The sequence below is a fragment of the Lepidochelys kempii genome, chromosome 8, assembly GCF_965140265.1.
Source record: "Lepidochelys kempii isolate rLepKem1 chromosome 8, rLepKem1.hap2, whole genome shotgun sequence".
Lineage (NCBI taxonomy): Eukaryota > Metazoa > Chordata > Testudines > Cheloniidae > Lepidochelys > Lepidochelys kempii.
Genome location: NC_133263.1, coordinates 10439125 through 10458140, shown reverse-complemented (window position 1 = coordinate 10458140; position 19016 = coordinate 10439125). Strand labels below are relative to the sequence as shown.

The window sequence follows — 19016 nt, the reverse complement described above, 5'->3', positions numbered from 1 at the left end:
GCACCCTGCGCTGCATAACTGTGGCCATTCTGATGTGTAGTAGCCTTTCTGCAGCCTTTGATGAGGTTAGTGACAGGATTTTGCCTTTTCCACCTAAGGAGCTGTCCAGTACTGAATCATTGGATTAGGTTCATTGTATGCATCATATACTAATACCTAGCTTTTATATATTGCTTTTCCTCAGTAGGCCTCCAAGGCCTTTACAAAGGAGGCTAGTATCATTATCCCCATTTTACAGATGGGGATACTGAGGCATGGGGTATTAGAATGATTTACCCAAAATCAACCTTCAAACCAGTGGCAGAGCCAGGAGTAGCGCTCAGGGCTCCTGAGTGCCAGATCTATCTGCTAAACCACATTCTGTGCTACAATCAAGAAAAATTAAATTTAAAGGGTTAGGTCCAAATGCTTTCCTTGGATGCATGAGTATCTGACAACAGAATTTACTTGTTGAAAATCATCCCTGGTGTCAGGGATGATTTTTGTCCATAGTATCTAGGTTAAACCTAGCAGCTGATCTAGTTTGACATTGTGCGGATATGTCTTTATACCACATATACACACAATCCTCATGATGGCATATTGATATGGGAGTAGGTGTTTCCCAGGGGAAAGTATTGCTACAGCTGAGATACCATCCACGACAGATTCCATGTGTATTGATTTATTTTAACTTTTATATTTAATTCCGTCTGTTGAAACTATGTACTGATGGTAAGTTTAAAATCTAGTGATCTTAATTTGCCTGAGACAGTAAAGAGGAGAAGGCTGTCTTTTTAGTAACTCACCACTCAAATCAAAATCTGTACTGGTGATCAGCTACTGTGTCTCTTCAAATACATGATCGTGCTTCCATGACCAACGACATTCATTAAACACAACCAGAAATCTCACATTATATTTGGATATAATGTGGATAACAGCCTACAAAACAGAAGCGGCTGCTGAAAGGAAATATTTTAAACTTGAGAATGTAATTATAAATTGGAGAAAATGCGATAACGGGCAAACCACGGCACAATCAATTGTGCATAGGTGCCACCACATGAGGAGCTCTAATATGACATATTTCTTTACTCATGAGGAGACATCCAATAACTCCCTCCTGGCTACAAAGCTGATCAATCTCCTCATTGATGAGGGCAAATGTCACATCTGACCTACTCTGTGTCTCCCCTACATAACAGAATTATTTATTCCTTTATTGTTACAATAGATGGGCTAGACTGAAATCACGATTATTATGTAGCACAGAATAATTTTTGGTGTTTTTTTTTTCGGCTGTGAATCTGTGTGTCTGTTTCTAAACATGCACTGTGCCTTGGTAAACTAATTTTAAAATTATGTTTCGTTTTAGCAACATTTCATGTATAATGTTTTAAGAAATCTGTGACCCTGAAATTAAGTGGCGCATACAATTGTTAAAAGCACCGATGGTTAAATATGGTGAGCAAGCATCCCCTAGATTCTGTTAAATATAGTTACTGTATGTAAAGCTTTGTGGGAGGAAAAGGAGACTTAAGATACAGAAAATGTGGAAGAAACTTTAATAGGCACAAACAGGCTATTTTTGAACTGTGAGATGCAGTCATATAAAAGGAAGGTGAGATATTTTAGTGCCATTCTAAAATACAGTGAGGCTTCCAATCCTGAAGTCATCTCTCCTGCAAAATTTTTTTTTTTACTACAACAACATTAAAAAACACTCATCACCATGGACCATTTCCTGCTATTGATTTTTATTTGTATTTTTATAAACCCAGAACTCCCCATTGAAATCAATGGAGAAATTCAGTGCATGGATCAGTGGTGGATGTGCCCCTATATAATCAAGGATGAGTAATTGTGTCAGTATTACAGAGAGGAAAGTGTAAAAAAGATGGATGTGGTGAGCGCCTATTGGTCACTGCTTTTATAAGTAATAGAACAAGCCTGAATTGAAACCTAGCCCCGGCAGGAAATCCTTGCCAAAACTGGTCTGAACCATTGCAGGACCAGCTGCATTGATCATCCAGGGCTGGTACAGTTGGTATGTTCCACTGAGGGACTGAATGTCCATGCCCTAGCAAAGGTCCCACCTGGTTAATTTGGTTCTTTATGCAAGTGTGTCCCACAGTCTTCTGTAAAGGGTGAGGCTTTAGACCATCAGCGCTTGTATGCTTTGGTTCCCCCAAAGCTGCTTTGGTTCCCCCAAAGTGAATGCTGAAATTGGGATCATTGGCTGAATTTGCCTCTCTTACGCATTCTTTATCTGCAAGGACTACAAATACGAGCAAGCAAAGAAATACCAAAACCCACTAGCTTTGTCATGAGTAAATAAGTGTGCAATAACTCAGTAGCCCCAAAGAAAGGAAAAACCTGTTTGAGATAAAAATGTACCTTTGTAGAACCAAATGTAGGTGGGAAAACCCAGTGGAAGGAATTCCTTTCTAACTGCAAGAGGTGGTTGGATCTAAGCATATGGAGGGAATTATGCAGAATAAGCAATGGCATAATGAGCTGTGGAAGGACTCACCGAGGCAGCACATGGGTAAAGTGGATGGGGAAAACCTTGTTCTGCTTGGAAAATGCCTGTTACACTGGAGAGAGCTGTCTGCATATTGCTTAGGATAGGAAAAAAGAAAGGCAATGGGTTCCGTATGAACCCATGCTGACTCACTGCTGGCTAGCCACCAGGGTGGTGGGCTGTATGGTTAATCAAGCTCTGCAACTCCCTGACCTAGGCTGCAGGAGTGCAAATAAGGTCAGAACTACGGAGGCCTTGATGGACAGCTTTCACGTCCCTCTGGGTTCTAGAAGCTCTACCACTCAGCACTTATACTGCAGCATAATGGGAAGACCATCTGTCCATGCTCAGACAGCCTGCTCAGGACCCTCAGCACACCACTGACTCCCTGCCAGGTGAGGAGCTGGGAACAGCTACCCCAGTGAGGTCTTCCCGATGTGTGATTTGCAGGTTGTGTGGTGGGTGGTATTGATCTTAATTTGAGGAAAAAACATTGCAGAGGCATTGTAGAAAGAACACGTGTTTTAATCACTTATAACTTTTTTTCTGCTGATGTAATTGGGAATATCTGTTGCATTCATAATTAGAGGAGAAACAGATGGTAAGAGCTTGGTTTAAAGCTCTGCATCCCCTAACTGGTCCTGTGCTGCTGCTGATTCTTTTGGAAAGGAATTTACTTCTGTCTACTGAATATCCTGGTGTGGGGAGGGAAGGCGAATTAAAAGTGCCCTACGGGGTGACCAGCACAAGGCCTGTGCACTACTGAGGTCACACTTAAGCTCTCAAAGTAGAGCTCATGTAAATTCTGCTGTCCTATATGTTGTAACTATAAATGAGACAGCTGGAAAAGGCTTTTTCCTTCTGTGTTCTCACTTCTTCAGTAGTGCCGAGGGAGACGATTCTCTTTATTTTTTTCATGTTCTGATAAATGGTGTGCCACCACGTCGGAGTATGTGAATATATTTTGATCATGCTTTTCCGTTCTAACATTAGCATCATGCTTTAGCTCCTCACAGTTAGAAAACCCAATAGAGGATTTTGTCAGCCTTTCACCATGACACTTGTTACACATAGAAAGCCAGAGGGCAAAACAAAGTGGTTTCTTTTGGTCCATGTGATCTCTTTAGAAAGGAGTTGTAGGCCTGCGGGGCACAATCACTAGGATTTGTCTGAGGTAATGTTCAGGTTGATGAGATCTGAGATGCAAAAGCTAATTGATTAGTTGTAAGGGTCCCTGCTCCAAAGCCAAAAGTTAAAATATATTTAAATTATTTTGGAGGGGCTTAGGAGAGAGAAAACTGTTCCAAAATTACTCTTCATCCTCTAATCTAACAAATGTTAGTTGTTTTTCTATCCCCATGAGGTTGGATAGATTATTACAGCCTGTCCAGTACAGTCAACATTGGAGTATTTCATTATTTTTCTTAGGAGAGAGAAACTGTTGTTGAGATGAGATGACCTGTATTTACCTTCCAGTCACAGTGAACTGGGTATTTTGTTAGTCCATCAAACTATGACTCTACGGATACAGATATAAAAATATTTCTGCCAAAATAGTGATTGGATGGATGGCATTGCTGCTTCTTCTAAACACACATAGTATGTTTTGGACAGTATCAGTAATATCCAGTGAAGTAATCTTTCATGGCGTCTATTCCTGCTCTATATGCTGAACTATAAATTTTGATGATATATTGTGAGCTGTATTTCCTTACTCCACCATATGCTTCAGTATCTCTCCTCAATATGTACTAAACAGGATAACTATTTAAACCATTTTGCATTTGCTTGAAAAATCTTGTAAGTGCCAATTCGTAAATTAAAGACCTCAATGTGTTTTTTTTCCAATGAGAAAGCTGAAGCTTGTGTATTTTTTACCCTCCTAAAAGCTCTCTAAATACGGTGCACCAGTTTCACCACTGTCATGAAGTTAATGAACTATTTGCACTTATATTGGTTCTGTGCTGCAAGTTCAATTGGGAATTGTTTGATTCTGGAGTGTATTTAGATTATTAAGCTCTTTGGGACTGGGATTGTCTCTTACTATGTGTTTGTCTGTGAAACAGCTAATACAATGGAGCCCTGATCTTAGTTGGGTCTATATGCACTACGGCAATACAAATATTATGAATAGACATGGCCAGTGTCCGAGCTAAGACTAGAACCCTGGTCTTCTGACTCTCAGTCCAGTGCACTGTCCACTGACCACACTGCTAGAGCTGGGGGAGAACTTTTTGTCTGTATTTTTGGACGGGGGGGGGAGGGGAAGCAGATTTGGGCACACTGAAACATTTCATTAATTTGTGTCAATGTTGCTGAATTGCTTAAGGGAAAAAAGATTCCCCAAAATCAAAACGTTTCATTTCAACATGTTAGAAACAAAAGGTTTGGCATGAATTTTGTTTCAAAATTTCCTTTAAGTTTATTTATAAAACTTCAAGAACAGTTACAAATGGTCAAAAACAAACATTTAAATTTTGTGAAAACAAACCATTTCCTTCCTTCCTTCCTTTTTTTTAATTTTTGAAATTGCCAACAATCTGGAAAATCTCTCATTGACCCAACTCTAGATGCTGTCACTCCAAGTAGGTCACTCTTGCTGTGGTCTAAGAAGACTTCACTAAGAAATGGCATGCGGGTTTGCTTGACGTTCATGTGAGCGTTGTTGAGAGTGCATCTTTTTGAAGTGTCTGACTCTCCTCTTTGTTATCACTCCCTGTGCCTTGAGTATCTCCCCTTCTTCCTTAAAGACCTTATATAAAGATAGTCTGAACTCCTGTGTGGCCATTGGCTAGTTTCAAGCTACCTCCTGAATCAAGAATTTTAAAGTTACTGTTAGACAAGATAACTGCCCCCCCCAAAGACCATGTTGATAGCAGTTATTTTGACTAATGCCGACTGTAAAATACTTAGCTCCCTCCCTCTGTTGGCCAACTTATATAAAGCTGGTTTGATAGCTTTCTTCAAGGATATATAAGAGCAATTTCATTTCTGCGGCTTTCTCAGGCACTTTGCAACAGAACTAAGCCTGAGGCTATTAGAACACAGTCAGACTCACCTCCTTGAACAAGCTGCTGTCAGAGGTGTTACTTAAATCCCATTAAAACTGCTGGAGCCAGTTGATCCTTTGCACAGCTCTCCCTCCCCACTTTTTGGAGCTAAACGAATGGATTTAAAATGCCATTTCTCATTAAAGACAAAACAAAGAAAAATAATTGCAAAGGGATGTTCTTGCATATTGTGTGTGAGAGAGAGAGAACACTCTGGGACCCAGCAAATAGGCTATGTCTGCACTTCAAGCCGGAAGGTCTAAATGCTGGTGCAAGGAGACATACCCATGCTAAGTCTGATCGAGTTAGCACACAACAAATAGAAGTGTAGTTGAGGTGGCACAAGCAGCAGGAGGGGCTAGCTGTCCTGAGTACATGGCTAGGGTTTCAGATGGGCTTGTATCTGGGCCAGCTAGCCTGTGCCACCCACTTGTGCCTTTGCAGCTACGCTTCTGTTTTTGGCACACTGGTTTGAGCTGTGCTAACACAAGTATGTCTCCTCGAGCTGGAAATTACACCTCCAGTTCAAAGTGTAGGCATACCCATAACTGCAGGCATCATGCTATCTTCGTTGCACAACTGCACCTCATGTTTGTACATTTTATTTGGCGGTTGGAGACTTTTTAAAAAAAAAGTGGGGGGGGGGCTGAAGCCATCACAATGTCAGGTATTGAGGTAAGTAAAAGAATAAATGTGGACTTCATCTACTTGATTATCGAGAACGCTACATGCATATAATTGTGCAAAAAGGAGGTCCAGTGTGAAACATCATAGTAAATTATTGTGTTCTATGAAACCATCCGCTGTCTCCCTTTCCGCATAGTGCCCCAAAAGTCATGTTGAACAAAAGGAGTATTCCATTTGAAATGTGTTAAAATAGTGCCATTTGTCTACAGAGCAGCTGGGAGCATGCTTCCCAACACAGGCAGACAGACGCGCTAAGTCGGCTCGAGCTAGTGCACTAAAAATAGCGGTCTGGCCACTGCGGCACAGGTGGAAGCTTGGACAGACAGCTACATGCTCCCAGTTGCAATGTAGACATAACCTCTAAAAGGTTTTTCCTAAATTGCATTGGGGGGGGCAAGGGCAAGCATATGATTGGGAGAAAGACACACAACTTTAGTATTGGCTCTTCATTTTACCCTAAAACATTTGCCATTAGAACTCCAATACATTGATTTGGGTATGTAGGTCTTCTAGATTTACTCTTCATCATCCTGGGTTCCCATTTTCCCTTTCATTCCTATTCTCAGTTGTTAAACTGGTGCTCTCTGCATTTTTCCAGGGACCAAAAAAGTATAATACACAGCCTCTGAAGCAGATGTTTCATACTTTCAGCAATTGATTTAAGAGGTAACGACAAAATGACCTCATTCCCTGGAGTCTAAAAGTATTGTAGCTCTTCTGCTGCTTCCAACCTTAACTGGCTTGAAGAGCAGGAGGGTTGCACAGCAGTTCCTCCAATAGCAGGGTTAGCACTAGCTGCTAAACCACATGCTTATTCCTCATAGACCATACTGTGGGTAACACTAATGTGATTCTGGAGGAGATGGAGAGAAGTAAGAGTCCGGCAACCACAGCCTTCCTGCATGGTCAGGTTTGGTCTCTTCAGATCTTAGTTCTGGGTCCTGTGTAGAGCAGAGGGGATGTGCTCCTGACGCTCCCACAACGGTGCATAGTGGGCCAAGGAGCTGTCTGTCTGTCTTTCCAGGGATGTTGTAATCTTCCCAGAGCAGGAGTAGAACATAGCAGAGCCGTGACTCTGTAAGTCAGTGGCAGTGCCTCCCGGGGCTCTGCCTTGAATTTACACCTCTGCCCCTTGCACAAGGTTGTGCCTAAAGGCAAAGCGTGTAACCCGTAATATTGAATGAGGAGTTTTCAGATAAAGGGCTCATAGCTTGTGATTTGGGGAATGAGCTCCCCAAAAACATGACATTTCATGCAATAAAAAAAATATTTTGTGATTTGCAATCCAGTGATCTTATTTTTCATGAAATCTTTAGAAAATGGCCCAATTCACATTGAAATATGCAACCAATGCACATTCTTGCCTGTTTTCACTCTAAAATGATCTAATTTCTAATTTAGGAGTGCTTGCCTCCCCAAACCCTCAGGCAGTGCCGCTGGTATGGCATGGTGAAACGTGGTGCAGCATTTACACCCCATTGTGCTCAGACAGCTCTGCCAGCTCTACCTTCGCCTGCTGCTGTTGCGAAAGCTAGCACCTCAGCATCTCTAGTCTTTTACAGTAATGGCACTTCTTGTTTGCAAGAAGTCCTGCTGTGCCTAGAGCCCCTGCACTCGAACTGCAAAGGGAGACTGTTAGTGATCTTTCCATACCTACAGCCTGGCCCTTAATGAGCATCTGCTAATTCATCATTCCCTGCAGACCTGATGCTGACTTCAATCCTGTGCTTAGTGAAACGTCCTCTATTATCTCTTGTCACTTGCACATGCACAGCATATGCAAGCAGGAAAGACTGGTGAGGAGACTTTACATTTCTCTGATGAGCATTCTATGCTTAACACACTTTAAGGTGCACAAGCTGTTTTTGTTTCTATTTTTAACCTTCAGATGACAAAAAGCAAAACAAACTCTTTTTTTTAAAAAAAAAAAAAATCTTGCACGCTCTATAAGGGTTTCTCCAAACCCTATTAAAGGGAGCCTTTCCATTAACCTCATTGTGCTTTGGATCAGGAGTTTTTCAAATGTATTCAGTCAGGTACTGAAAATCATTAATGGTAACATTACTTATTCCTTTTAGATTTAAATAATGAAAAGACCAGACCGGAAATTCTAGGCAGCCTCACAATTAGGTTAAAAATAAACAATAACCACCCAGCATTAAAAAGAATCGGATACAAACAATGATGGGGGGGGGCGGGGGTTGCACTTGTAGAGATAGACAAGGATCTTTGGTCTGTGGTTAAATTTTCTTAAGTGTCTATGTCACATTTTCAAAAGTGACTTTTGTATCTAATAGCCAAAGTCTCATTGAAAGTCAGGCTCCTAAATCATTTAGGCATTTTTCAAAATTGTATCCCAAGTCCACACTGAGATTTCCACCATTGGTGTCGGTAGCCAAAAATCCTAGTATAGACCATTCCACTCAGGTCTTGAGCAAGTAGAATTATCAAGCATGTCCAATATGCTGAGTGCTAAGAAGTCACTCTCCCTATTATTCAGAAAATTCAGAGCAATAGCACCTGACTAGTTTCTGAATTACTGCACTGGTAAGCATTTTACTTCCTTCTACCTGAGCGTACGGTATTAGAGGACCACTATCAGCACTATGTTGTTAAGGGGCAGTTTTCAGAGAATTAACCCAGTTCTCTCCCAAACAGTAATTTGGAAACTAAACATCTTGGTGTGGCTTTGCCTTTGTAACTTTTTCTACAGTGCTGAAATGTCTAGATATGGTCTTGCAGGTCCCTCCACTTAATGCTTTAAAATAGGGAAGGCACGGTCACCCTTCTGTAATGTTTACTTTTTATCTTCATTAAAGGTCTTTTTACAGTAGCCAATGATCCGAAATCACTTTAGGCAACTGCAAAAGTGCCATTGCTCCAGGCGCAACAGAATAAACCTTCTTCATAGAAAGCAGAATAGTGTGTTCCAGAGACCAGCGTGAAATTCGGTGAACACACAAAGCAGGGAAAATACAGATACAAACTGATTCCTGCAGAGAGGATATATTGAAATGACCTGGATTTAGAGAAAATTAACCCAGATTCTAGGCTAAGAAGCAGAATCCTGATGAAACCAAACTTGGTTGGGTAACTTTCATTTGTTCTTATTGTGAAATAGCTCTAGCGTTCTCTGGGAGAAAGGGGAAAAATAGGCACATACAGGGATTTCTTATACTGTGTTTTGCCAGCATCTATGGAATGCACTTATGTCACTCTTTGCTTCTCCTTGGGCAAAGCCCATGTAGGAACAGGACAGTTCACTATTGTCGTCACTACTAAAATAAACATATACGGCCTTAAAATCTTATTGCAAGACCACTAGAATTCACTTGTTCTCTCCCTGCAGAAAGAATCCTGCCTAGTAATTTACATTGTGCAGAACTCTGAAGATATCTCTGATGCATTAGTATGATAAATGTTGTCATCGGTTACCCCAGCTATTCCCCACTGAAGTTAATGGAAGTGGACCAGTATAACTGAGGGGAGAATTTGGCATCACCTGTGTAGACATATGTTTTAGCATGTCAGTAATTGTTCCAGCCAAGGAAACTCTCCTACGGGGGAAGTGTTCTCTTTCTTTGTGTGTACTGTGAAATATGAGTAAGCGGTGGTTAAGTCACCGAAGTGAAAGGCAGGACTCCTGGTCTTTATTATCCTTCCAGTAACTTGGTGCCTGACTCTTGGGAATTCAGTTAACCTCTTTATACTTCAGATTACCCCTGTGAGCACCAACTATAATTTCCACCTAGTCCACAGGGAAAGTCTGATGCTTACTTAGCATTTCTAAAAGGAATTTGAGATCATCTGGGGCAACTCATCAAGAACATTTTGTTTTACATTCTGTGCTCTCATCCTTCTCAAACTTGATATCCCTGGGCATTCCGGATGTGGAAAGTGTGCTGGGCATGTAGAGATGGAAGCACGCGGTCTATGAGAAGACCTGTGTCCAACAAGTCTTCTGTTAATATCGCAGAAAGGAAGACTAGAACTCAGTAACTTTTGACTGCAAAGTGGGAGAAAAGACCAGAAGTGTTCTTTTTAAGTTAAAATTTGAAATTAATATATGCTAGCTATCTCACTTTTTATAGTCACTGTTACTATTTTTCAGGTATATGTCTAGCTCCTGCCAGACAAGGAGCTCTTGCTCAAACACGTGAGCATTTATGTGAGCGGTTCATCAGTTTCAATGGGCTACTCACATGAGTTATTGCTCAGCAGTGTGATTAAGGGGTTTGCACTCTGACCCTTAGAGAATCATAAAATTGTGGTGGTCTTTTTATTGGGTTGGAATATGTGATGGATTTTCAGAATAACGTGTACCTGCAGAGGTCTGACAGATGTTTACTGTGATCACAGACTGTGCTAGGGTTGCAATGTGAAATAAAGTTGAGTCATTGTTCAGAAGTTAAACTATCACACTCTGCTCTATAAATGACATTGCCATTTCTGTATATTTACAACGCAGAAGTTTTTTCCTGTTCCTTTTCTATCATGTTATTGAGCTAAAAATGCAGCTGAGTCAAATCTCAGACTTTTAACCCTTTTCACTTGTAAAGTAACATTTAACACGGGCTATAAAATGCTAATACATATTATAGTATTTTGAGCAGCTTATAACGTGCATTTTTACTGTTGAACTACATTTGTGATAGTTTTGTACACTGCTGTCTCTGCCTGTGCATCATGTGTGCAGGTGCTTGCAGGATCAGGGCCAAAAGTCAATGGGAGTTTGGGCACTGATTTCAGAACAAGCAGGATTGGGCCCTATGGAATACAGTCAAAATTTGTATCTTGTTGAGAAGGGCAAACTAGGATAAAACCCAGTTTTGGATGCTTAGAGGATTAGAAACCTGAAACTTCTTGTCTCAACTGAGCAGGTGCTCCCTTAAACCTAAGCTGTCCAGCCACCGAGACAATCTCATTGATTCAATGGGAGCAGCCTCAGTGTTGCTTTAATTCTGGTGGCTCAGGGTCTTGGGTGCTACTGTGGATCTGTGCAAAGGAAATAATTCATCAGTGGCTGGTTAAAGTAGCTTTAGGGCTGCCTTGGACTCTGGAGTGGCGTAATACAGTTCTAACTCAATGGAGAACTGAGCTGTAGGCTTTTATTGAGGGCATGTATTACTTAGACAGGCCAAAGCAGGAAATGACATGGCGCAATATACTTTCTATCCTTTGACTCCTTGCTTTGTCTCCAGATTCCCTGAAAGCCAGCTATTCTTGGTTATCTCTGAAGCTGGCTGTAAAAAGGAAGGAAGCTCTCAAGGAAAAAAATTTTTTTTGAAAAGTTTTCTCACTAAAATATGTTTAACAAGACATTTTAAAAATAAATCTTTCTCTCTCTTCCCCTCGCGCTCCACTTTATAATGAGCTGAGAGGGCAACAGCAGCTGAATCATCCATCTGAGTCATGCAAACAGCTGTCATAGTTAAGACTAAAGATGAGCCAAAGAGCTGATGTTCATTTGGACGTGTTTTTATAATATCTGACTCACCAGGAAGAGAAAGAAAGGGATTTTTTCCTTCCTTCACTTGTACTGTGAAAAATGGCCACAGGGCTGTGCGTTGCAGTGATGGTGGCCTATGGTGCTACTCTCAAGGTAGAGGAAGAAAGTGCTCATGCCCGCATCACAGAGCGACACTTGGCCTGAACACCCTTCTCCTGTTTCCTGCAAGTATGTACATACTTACCACAGGGCCTAGGCCCATGCATGCGCACACTATCCTTCGCTCAATGGGCCCGGGCCCAGGCACGCATGCACATTCTACCTGCATTTGCCATACCTCCAAGGCTTAAAGTGGATTTCTCTCTTCTTATTCTCCCTCATATCATCTCTCCTTTCATCCCTTCTGTCTGCTTTGTACCACACTCTTTCCTATCTTGTCTCCCTGTTTTCTCTTCCCTCTCTGTCTAGCTCCCTCATCTTTTTTCCTGTCTCCTTTCCCCAGCTCCCCTTCTCTTCCCTTGCTTAACTCTCTCTTCAGTCGCTTTCCCCCTTCGCTTTCCAAAGTTCTCCTCCAACTCTCCTTTTTCCATCAGTTTTTTTCACTTGGTTCTCCTTCTTTTGCAACTGTGGTGTCTTTTCCTGATGCTTGTGCTTAAGGAATGGCTGGCTCTGGCCTCCTCACAAGCTGTCATGTTTGGACATGAACAGGCTTCTGGAACTCAGGAGGTTTTAACCCAGAACACCCTCTCTTCTGTGCAGCTGGGTTTAATTGCATGCTTTCCGTATTCCCAGGGATGTCCCATATTAGATTCCACCAGAAAAAGTAAACGCTGCTGGCAAATAGTGTTGATGTGGTGGTGAACCAGATCCCAGCACTGTGTCTGAAGAATCTAACCCTTTCTACTTCACCATTATGGGATGGTAGTACTTTAGGGAAGATAGTCATGTATGCAGGCCATTTTAAAATCCTGTTTTCCTTGTAATGCTTTCTTACCTTTGCTAAATAAAAATACTTCGTTTTAAGAAGGCTGTTGGTCCATCTCACTGGTCACAGGTTTCAAAGGAAGGAAACACAGGTGCTCAAAACCCAGTCGGACCTGCAGAGTGTTAAGTGGTCGGTATATGGGGGTTACATATCCAGGACCCAATCTGAGTTGAAGAATTGTGAGATTTTTGTCCCCCAAACAGTGAAGGGAAAGAAAGGCCTGTCACTGAGGGGGGTGCACTCAGAGACCAGAAAGGGAACAGAGGTGCAGCTAGCTCTGTTTCTGTAACAGCATTCCTGGCTTTAAGCACATGAGTAGTTTCATTGACTTCAGTGGACCTGTTTGTGTGCTTAGGGTGAGGTATGTACTTAAGTATCTTGCTGAATTGAGGCTTTAAAAGTAATACAAATACTGCATGAAAGTCAGTGCCCACCTGGCCAGCGATGGCAATTCTGAATCTCCTGAGTCAGCCATCAGGAAGCAAGTGCCTCATTGTGGTAGGGCGCATTCTTTTTAATGCCTGTAAACTTGGGTTATAGTTGGACGCACAACAAGAAAAATGAGCAGGGTGGTTTGAGTGCTGCTGTAACCCTTACTGGACATTTGTCTGCACTGCGGAACCACTTGGCACAATCGAGAATATATAAGAGGTTAAGGGGAATCAGGAACAGTGTGGTTTCCAGCCTGGAGTGAGCCTAGGTGGCACAGCCTGATTTGTAGCCTCTAGCTAGTGCTATCATATTCTCCTTGTCACTAACATTCACGGTGTTGTTAAAGCTCCAAGATGATCTTGTCTGTGATAGTTCATTCTCTGGAGTCAGTTGATGTGCATCTTCATTGATGTAAACTGAGCTTAATACAGATTTAACTCCTGTGGTGCATGGCCTTCTATTCTGTAGTGGGTGGCTTAGTAGCACACAGGCCCAAAGAGAGGGTGGTGCAGTGAAGTTTTCGGAAGCTTTCCTAGTGGTTCCTCGGTGATATCAGGAGTGCTGGTCCTGCTCCCTTGCCAGGCAGCTCAGTAAAACCCATAGCCAAGTTTGTTGCTCCCTCACAGCCAAGTTCTCTCTGTGGCCTGTATTATGCCTCTGCAGCCCTAGTCACCATACTGATGTAAACTTTCCCCTGCTGGGTCATCTGCATACTCCTCGCTCTCTCTCTCTCTCCCCTTTGCTTGTATTATGCCCCCCATAATTCTCCTGCCTCTTGCCCTCCTTTTCTCCCCCTGGCTTCTCCCCTTCTCTGTTCCCTTGAGCATCTTTCCTCCTGTTACTAGCAAAGTTGGTTCTTCCATCAACTTTTGTCCTGCATTTTGCATTGCTATATTATATTGTGAGCAAGGACAATGTCCTTTTCTGCATTTCAGTAAAGTGCTGGGTATATTATGGTTGGGGTTTTTGTGTAACTTTATGGTGCTAAATAAATACCTGGTATTATTAATCTGTTCAGGGAAACTTAGATTTATGTCAAGTGGTGTACAAATATCAAGTTAGCACAATCTCTCCAGTAAGTTTTTAAAGCGTAACTAAAGCCATTAATTTACCTGTTAGACAGGATTTCATTAACAAGCATAATTTTGTCTGCTCTGAAAATAAATTGAAGGCAGCAGTCTTGGACTATTGCACAAAGGATGGATGCTAAAAGATAGCTGATACACTAATTTAATACAGGAAATGAAAGTTTATTGTGTATAGCAAGTTGCATATGCAAAAAAGTCATTTGAAACCTAAGATTAAGGCTTTCAGCAGCAGATACATAGCATTTGATATTGTACTCTAAAAATGAATTTCATTTGCAAATGTCAAGTGATCTTTCATGAAAATGGCATTTTTGTATCATTACTATGTAAAATACAATGGAATTAAAATTCCTTCTTTTGATCAAGTTAATATTAATGTAATATGCTTTACACTTAAAGTTTGCAGCTATAGAAGTTATATGTACAGTATGTTTCAAACGTTATGCCTGAAGGCCAGACCAATTGCTGTTTATAATGAAGTTGTGAAGTGCTTTGCCTGATAAAACTTCATCATGTTCAGATTTCAGATACTGTTTCAGTGTATTTAAGAAATTTAGGTGGTAATTCCCTTTAGGTTTTCTTATCTTCTCCCTGGAAATCCATAGTTTCTACTTATCTGGTCACTTAATGTCAAAAGAGAAATTTCTTGAAACCCTGAGAGCTTTAGACATGAAGCATATCTCTTTTTCTCTGAAGTCCCATATCACTTCTCTTGTGAAAGAAAATCTTATGGGGGTTGCTGGTTGGCATAAACCCATCTGAAATATTTAAATGACTCGCTCTGTAACCCAAGGAATAAGAGTCTGCGAAATTCTCATGTTCCCTGGGAAACTCCCGTGGTCCCTAGATTTTGTTTTTAAATTAAATCTTTTAAATTATACTCTATATCTTATTGTCAGAAATTTAATAGTGCATAATGTAAAGTTATGCACTTAGTGACTAACAAGAAGAATTTTTTCTATAAGCAGGGGACGTATTCGTTGGAAGCGACAGGAGGAGGAGAAAGATCTGGGTGTACTGGTCGATCATAGGATAACTATGAGCTGTGTGATGCAGCCATGAAAAAAGGCTCATGCAATCCTAGGATGTATCAGGTGAGGTATTTCCAGTAGCGATTGGGAGGTATTACAACCATTTATACAGGGCACTGGTGAGCGCTCATCTGGAGTAGTGGGTGTGGTTCTGATCTCCTGTGTTTAAGAAAGATAAATTCAAGCTGGAACAGGTGCAGAGAAGGGCTACTAGGATCATCAGAGGAAGAGAAACCGACCTTACAATAGAAGACTGAAGGAGCGTGGGTTGTTTAACCTAACAAAATGAAGGAAGAGCGGAATTATGACTGCTCTCTAGAAATACATCAGAGGGATAAACAGCAGGGGGCCATCAATTAGGTGAAGGTTTCTACCCATCACAGGAGTGAAGTTCTGGAACAATCTTCCACGGGGAGTAGTGGAGGCAAAAATCCTAACTGGTCTTAAGACTGAGCTTGATTGCCTACAATGACTGTTTTTAGCAAATATCTCCAAGGGCCGGAGATGGGGGACAAGATGAGGAGGGCTCTCAGTTGCTACTGTGAATTCTTTCCCAGGTGTCTGGATAAAGACGAAGGGGCTGCCATTTTGGGAAAGAATTTTCCCCCATGGCAGATTGGCAGAGACCCAGGAAGGGGATTACCTTCCTCTGTAGTGTGAGGCATTGCGTCACTTGATCGGTTGAACTAGAGTATATGGTGGATTCACAGTAGCTTGAAGTCTTTTTTTAAATCAAGATTCGAGGACTTCAGTAGCTCAGTCAGAGGGTATGGGCCTATTGCAGGAGTTGTTGGTTAAGATTCTATGGCCTGCGATGTGCAGGAGGTCGGACTACATGATTATGATGGTCTCTTCTGGTCTTAAAATGTATGAGTCTGTTGTCTGAGTTTCTTTATGCTCCACCCTTCTCTGCCTGCTGGTCATAAATTGTCTTTCTGTTTAGCTGCCTTCTGATATTAATTTCTCTTTATTCCTTCTCCTGGGGCTTGCTGTCTCATAGATGGCGTAGTCCAAAGATCTGCAGCACAGGCTTTCCTGATGACCTTCAGCAGCCTGCCCCACCTAATTGTCTCAGCTGTCTAGCAATCCTCAAATCTCCAGAAAACCACATTCTGTGAGCCAGATTTAGAGCAGCCTGTCGACTTGAAAGAATTTTCTTTTAAGATCCTCTGGAGCCAGTAAGGGGTCACTGTGGGAAGGTAGAGAGAGCTAGTATGCAGGGGATAGGACTGTACAAAACCAAGAAAGGATGACCTATCAGGATGGTAATACTTATGGTCCCTTCCCTGAATACACACACAGCTATCTTCCGAAGAGGGGAATTGAAGATTAAAGGAATGGTATAAAAATCCAGTTTTTCCTCCAAAGTAGAGAGCCCCATATGAAACAGTTTTCTGAAGGGGGACAAATAACTTTTTTGCTATTTTAAAAATATTATTAATAGAAGGCAATGATGGTGCAGTACATTTTTGTAACTGTAGCAAAGCTATAGCACATTCACACATAAGCCCTGAACCTGCAAAGATTGAAGCATGTACTTAATTTTACACACAAGCTCAGAATAAAGAACCTGCATGTACATTTTCAGGATTGGATCCTAGATATACATTTAGGTACCCAACTTGGAAAATTTGGGCCTCTTGATTATCTTTTAAATGGCTGGTATAATACAAATTCTTCTATATTTATCACTTTTTGAAAGCTGTTTATTTTACAAAAAATAAAAATGCAGGATCATGAAGTCCTTGGTGATATCTCTGTTGTACATGATGAGAAACGAGTTCTGTGTTGATTCTGATGATCTTATGTTTATATAGTACCTTTATCCAGACAGATCCCAAAGTTGATTCCCCCCCACCGCCCCCAAACTTTGTCGATAGACTTACAGATTTGATTCAGTCGAGGAGTCCCCACCGAAGAACAACTTTCATTAAAGATTATAGAGCTAAGAACTCTAGATATGAAACACTTTGCCTATCACTGAAATATACCACCTCAAGGGTAAAATGTAGCAGCCTAGTCACATGCAAGAATTGACCTATCCTGACCCTGATTGGCTTGAGATTTGACACGTTTGCAGTCTGACGCGGCTTTAAAATTATGCGGTATTGGTCAATTTTCAGATAAAGAAACCTGATAAATCAGGGGTGGCTAACCTGTGGCTCTGGAGCCCCATGTGGCTCTTCAGAAGTTAATATGCAGCTCCTTGTGTAGGCACTGACTCCGAGGCTGGAGCTACCGACGCCAACTTTCCAATGTGCCGGTGGGGGGGGTGCTCACTGCTCTGCCACAGGCCCTGCCCCCATTCCACCTCTTCCCGCCCCCTCCCTGAGCCTGCCGTGTCCTCACTCCTCACTCCTCCCCCTCCCCTACCCCCCATGGCCTCCTGCACACCACGAAACAGCTGATTGGGAGGTGCAGGGAGGGAGGGGGAGGAGCTGATCGGCAGGGCTGCCCGTGGGCAGGAGGTGCTCGGAGTGGGGGGCGGGGAGTGGATGGGGGGCTGCTGATGTATTACTGTGGCTCTTTGGCAATGTACATTGGTAACTTCTGGCTCCTTCTCAGGCTCAGGTTGGCTACTCCTGTGATTAAATAATATGGGAGCTGGATGTTGGAGAACATAATTTGTCTGATTTCACAAGATCTTCCAGGATCATTTACAAGCTTCATCATAGAGTTGAGCTCAGACCAGAACTTTACATTCAGTTTCAATACTGTTTACGTTGAATTTCCCCATTTTTATGTGTTTGGTTATAGGTCAATTCCAGAATGGTAAAGTGACTATATTTCTCTCCTGGTTTCAAGGCAGCTGAAATCCTCTGAGAACATAAAAGATTTCAGACCAAGCCAGCTGAAATATCACTTAGTTGTAAGATTTTCATTATTTTGGGTAGAAATCTTGTGAGGTTTTGATCTGTCAAGACTAAATCTGAAGCCAAATTTAATCCCTTCACTAGCATAACCCTAATCCAGATCCAACCTTGAACGCCTCCATGATGGCCCATCTCTACTTCTTTCTTTGTTATTTAACAAAATTTAATGAGCCATTTGTTCAAGAACCTAAACCCTTCCCTTATTTCTTTCTTTGATTTAAGCCCATATATGGTAACAATTTCATATGTATACATAGTAACCCTTAACCTTTGCAATTGTTAAGGATGAAATCCAGGCCCCACTAAGTCAATGGGGCCAGGCTTTCACCCTCAGACTGTTAATTGTGACTGTTTGCCCCACTTCCATTGCTTTTTACAGATTTTTTTTTTGTTTTGTTTTGGGGATAAGGATAAGAAAATCTGAAAAAATGAAGAAGTCTAATTTTAATCACCGTGTTGTTCCCCTCCTTTGCCATTCATGTGACATCTGTCTTTTATGTATAAGTTATGAGACACAGACGTCTGGTTCAAAGAGGTAATTTCAAAGCAGAACATGGAAAATATTCAGAAGCAGCCTTTACAAATGGCCTGTGGCGGGATCAGTGCAAGCTTTGTGGGATGCTGCGGCAACTGCTTGGCCTCCAGTTCAACTCTCATAAGTCATTGCTAGTGCAACTCCCCTATCCTTTGCCATAAGCATTAAAAAATGTGTGCTGCTCAGCCACTCCAGTTTAAGGAAAGAAGCTTTAAAAGGATATTTTATAAGGAAGGGAGGTTTGTAGCTGATGGTAGAAGATTCTTTAGGCAAAGAAAAGAAATTCCAGAGTGACCCACTGGCAGGTGATCAGGGTGGCCCCACTGTTATTTTGGGGCCACCTTGGGTGAAGTACACTAAACAGCTTCCAATTCAGCTTA

The 19016-nt window shown here is 41.7% G+C and overlaps 1 protein-coding gene across 5 annotated transcripts in view; it reads left to right on the top strand.

Moving 5' to 3' along the window:
* Nucleotides 1-19016, top strand: part of SPOCK1 (SPARC (osteonectin), cwcv and kazal like domains proteoglycan 1) — a 471671-nt gene that overhangs the window by 16050 nt on the left and 436605 nt on the right. Inside the window, exon 2 of one of the 5 annotated variants that reach the window (XM_073355491.1) lies at nucleotides 15166-15291. The exons of 3 other annotated variants lie outside the window; for them this stretch is intronic. In XM_073355491.1, coding sequence (XP_073211592.1) covers nucleotides 15256-15291 — 36 coding nt within the window. In that variant the 5' untranslated portion in view covers nucleotides 15166-15255. Of the gene's footprint in view, nucleotides 1-15162; nucleotides 15292-19016 lie in introns of those variants that run through there. One more of the 5 variants, XM_073355493.1, reaches the window with a different exon arrangement.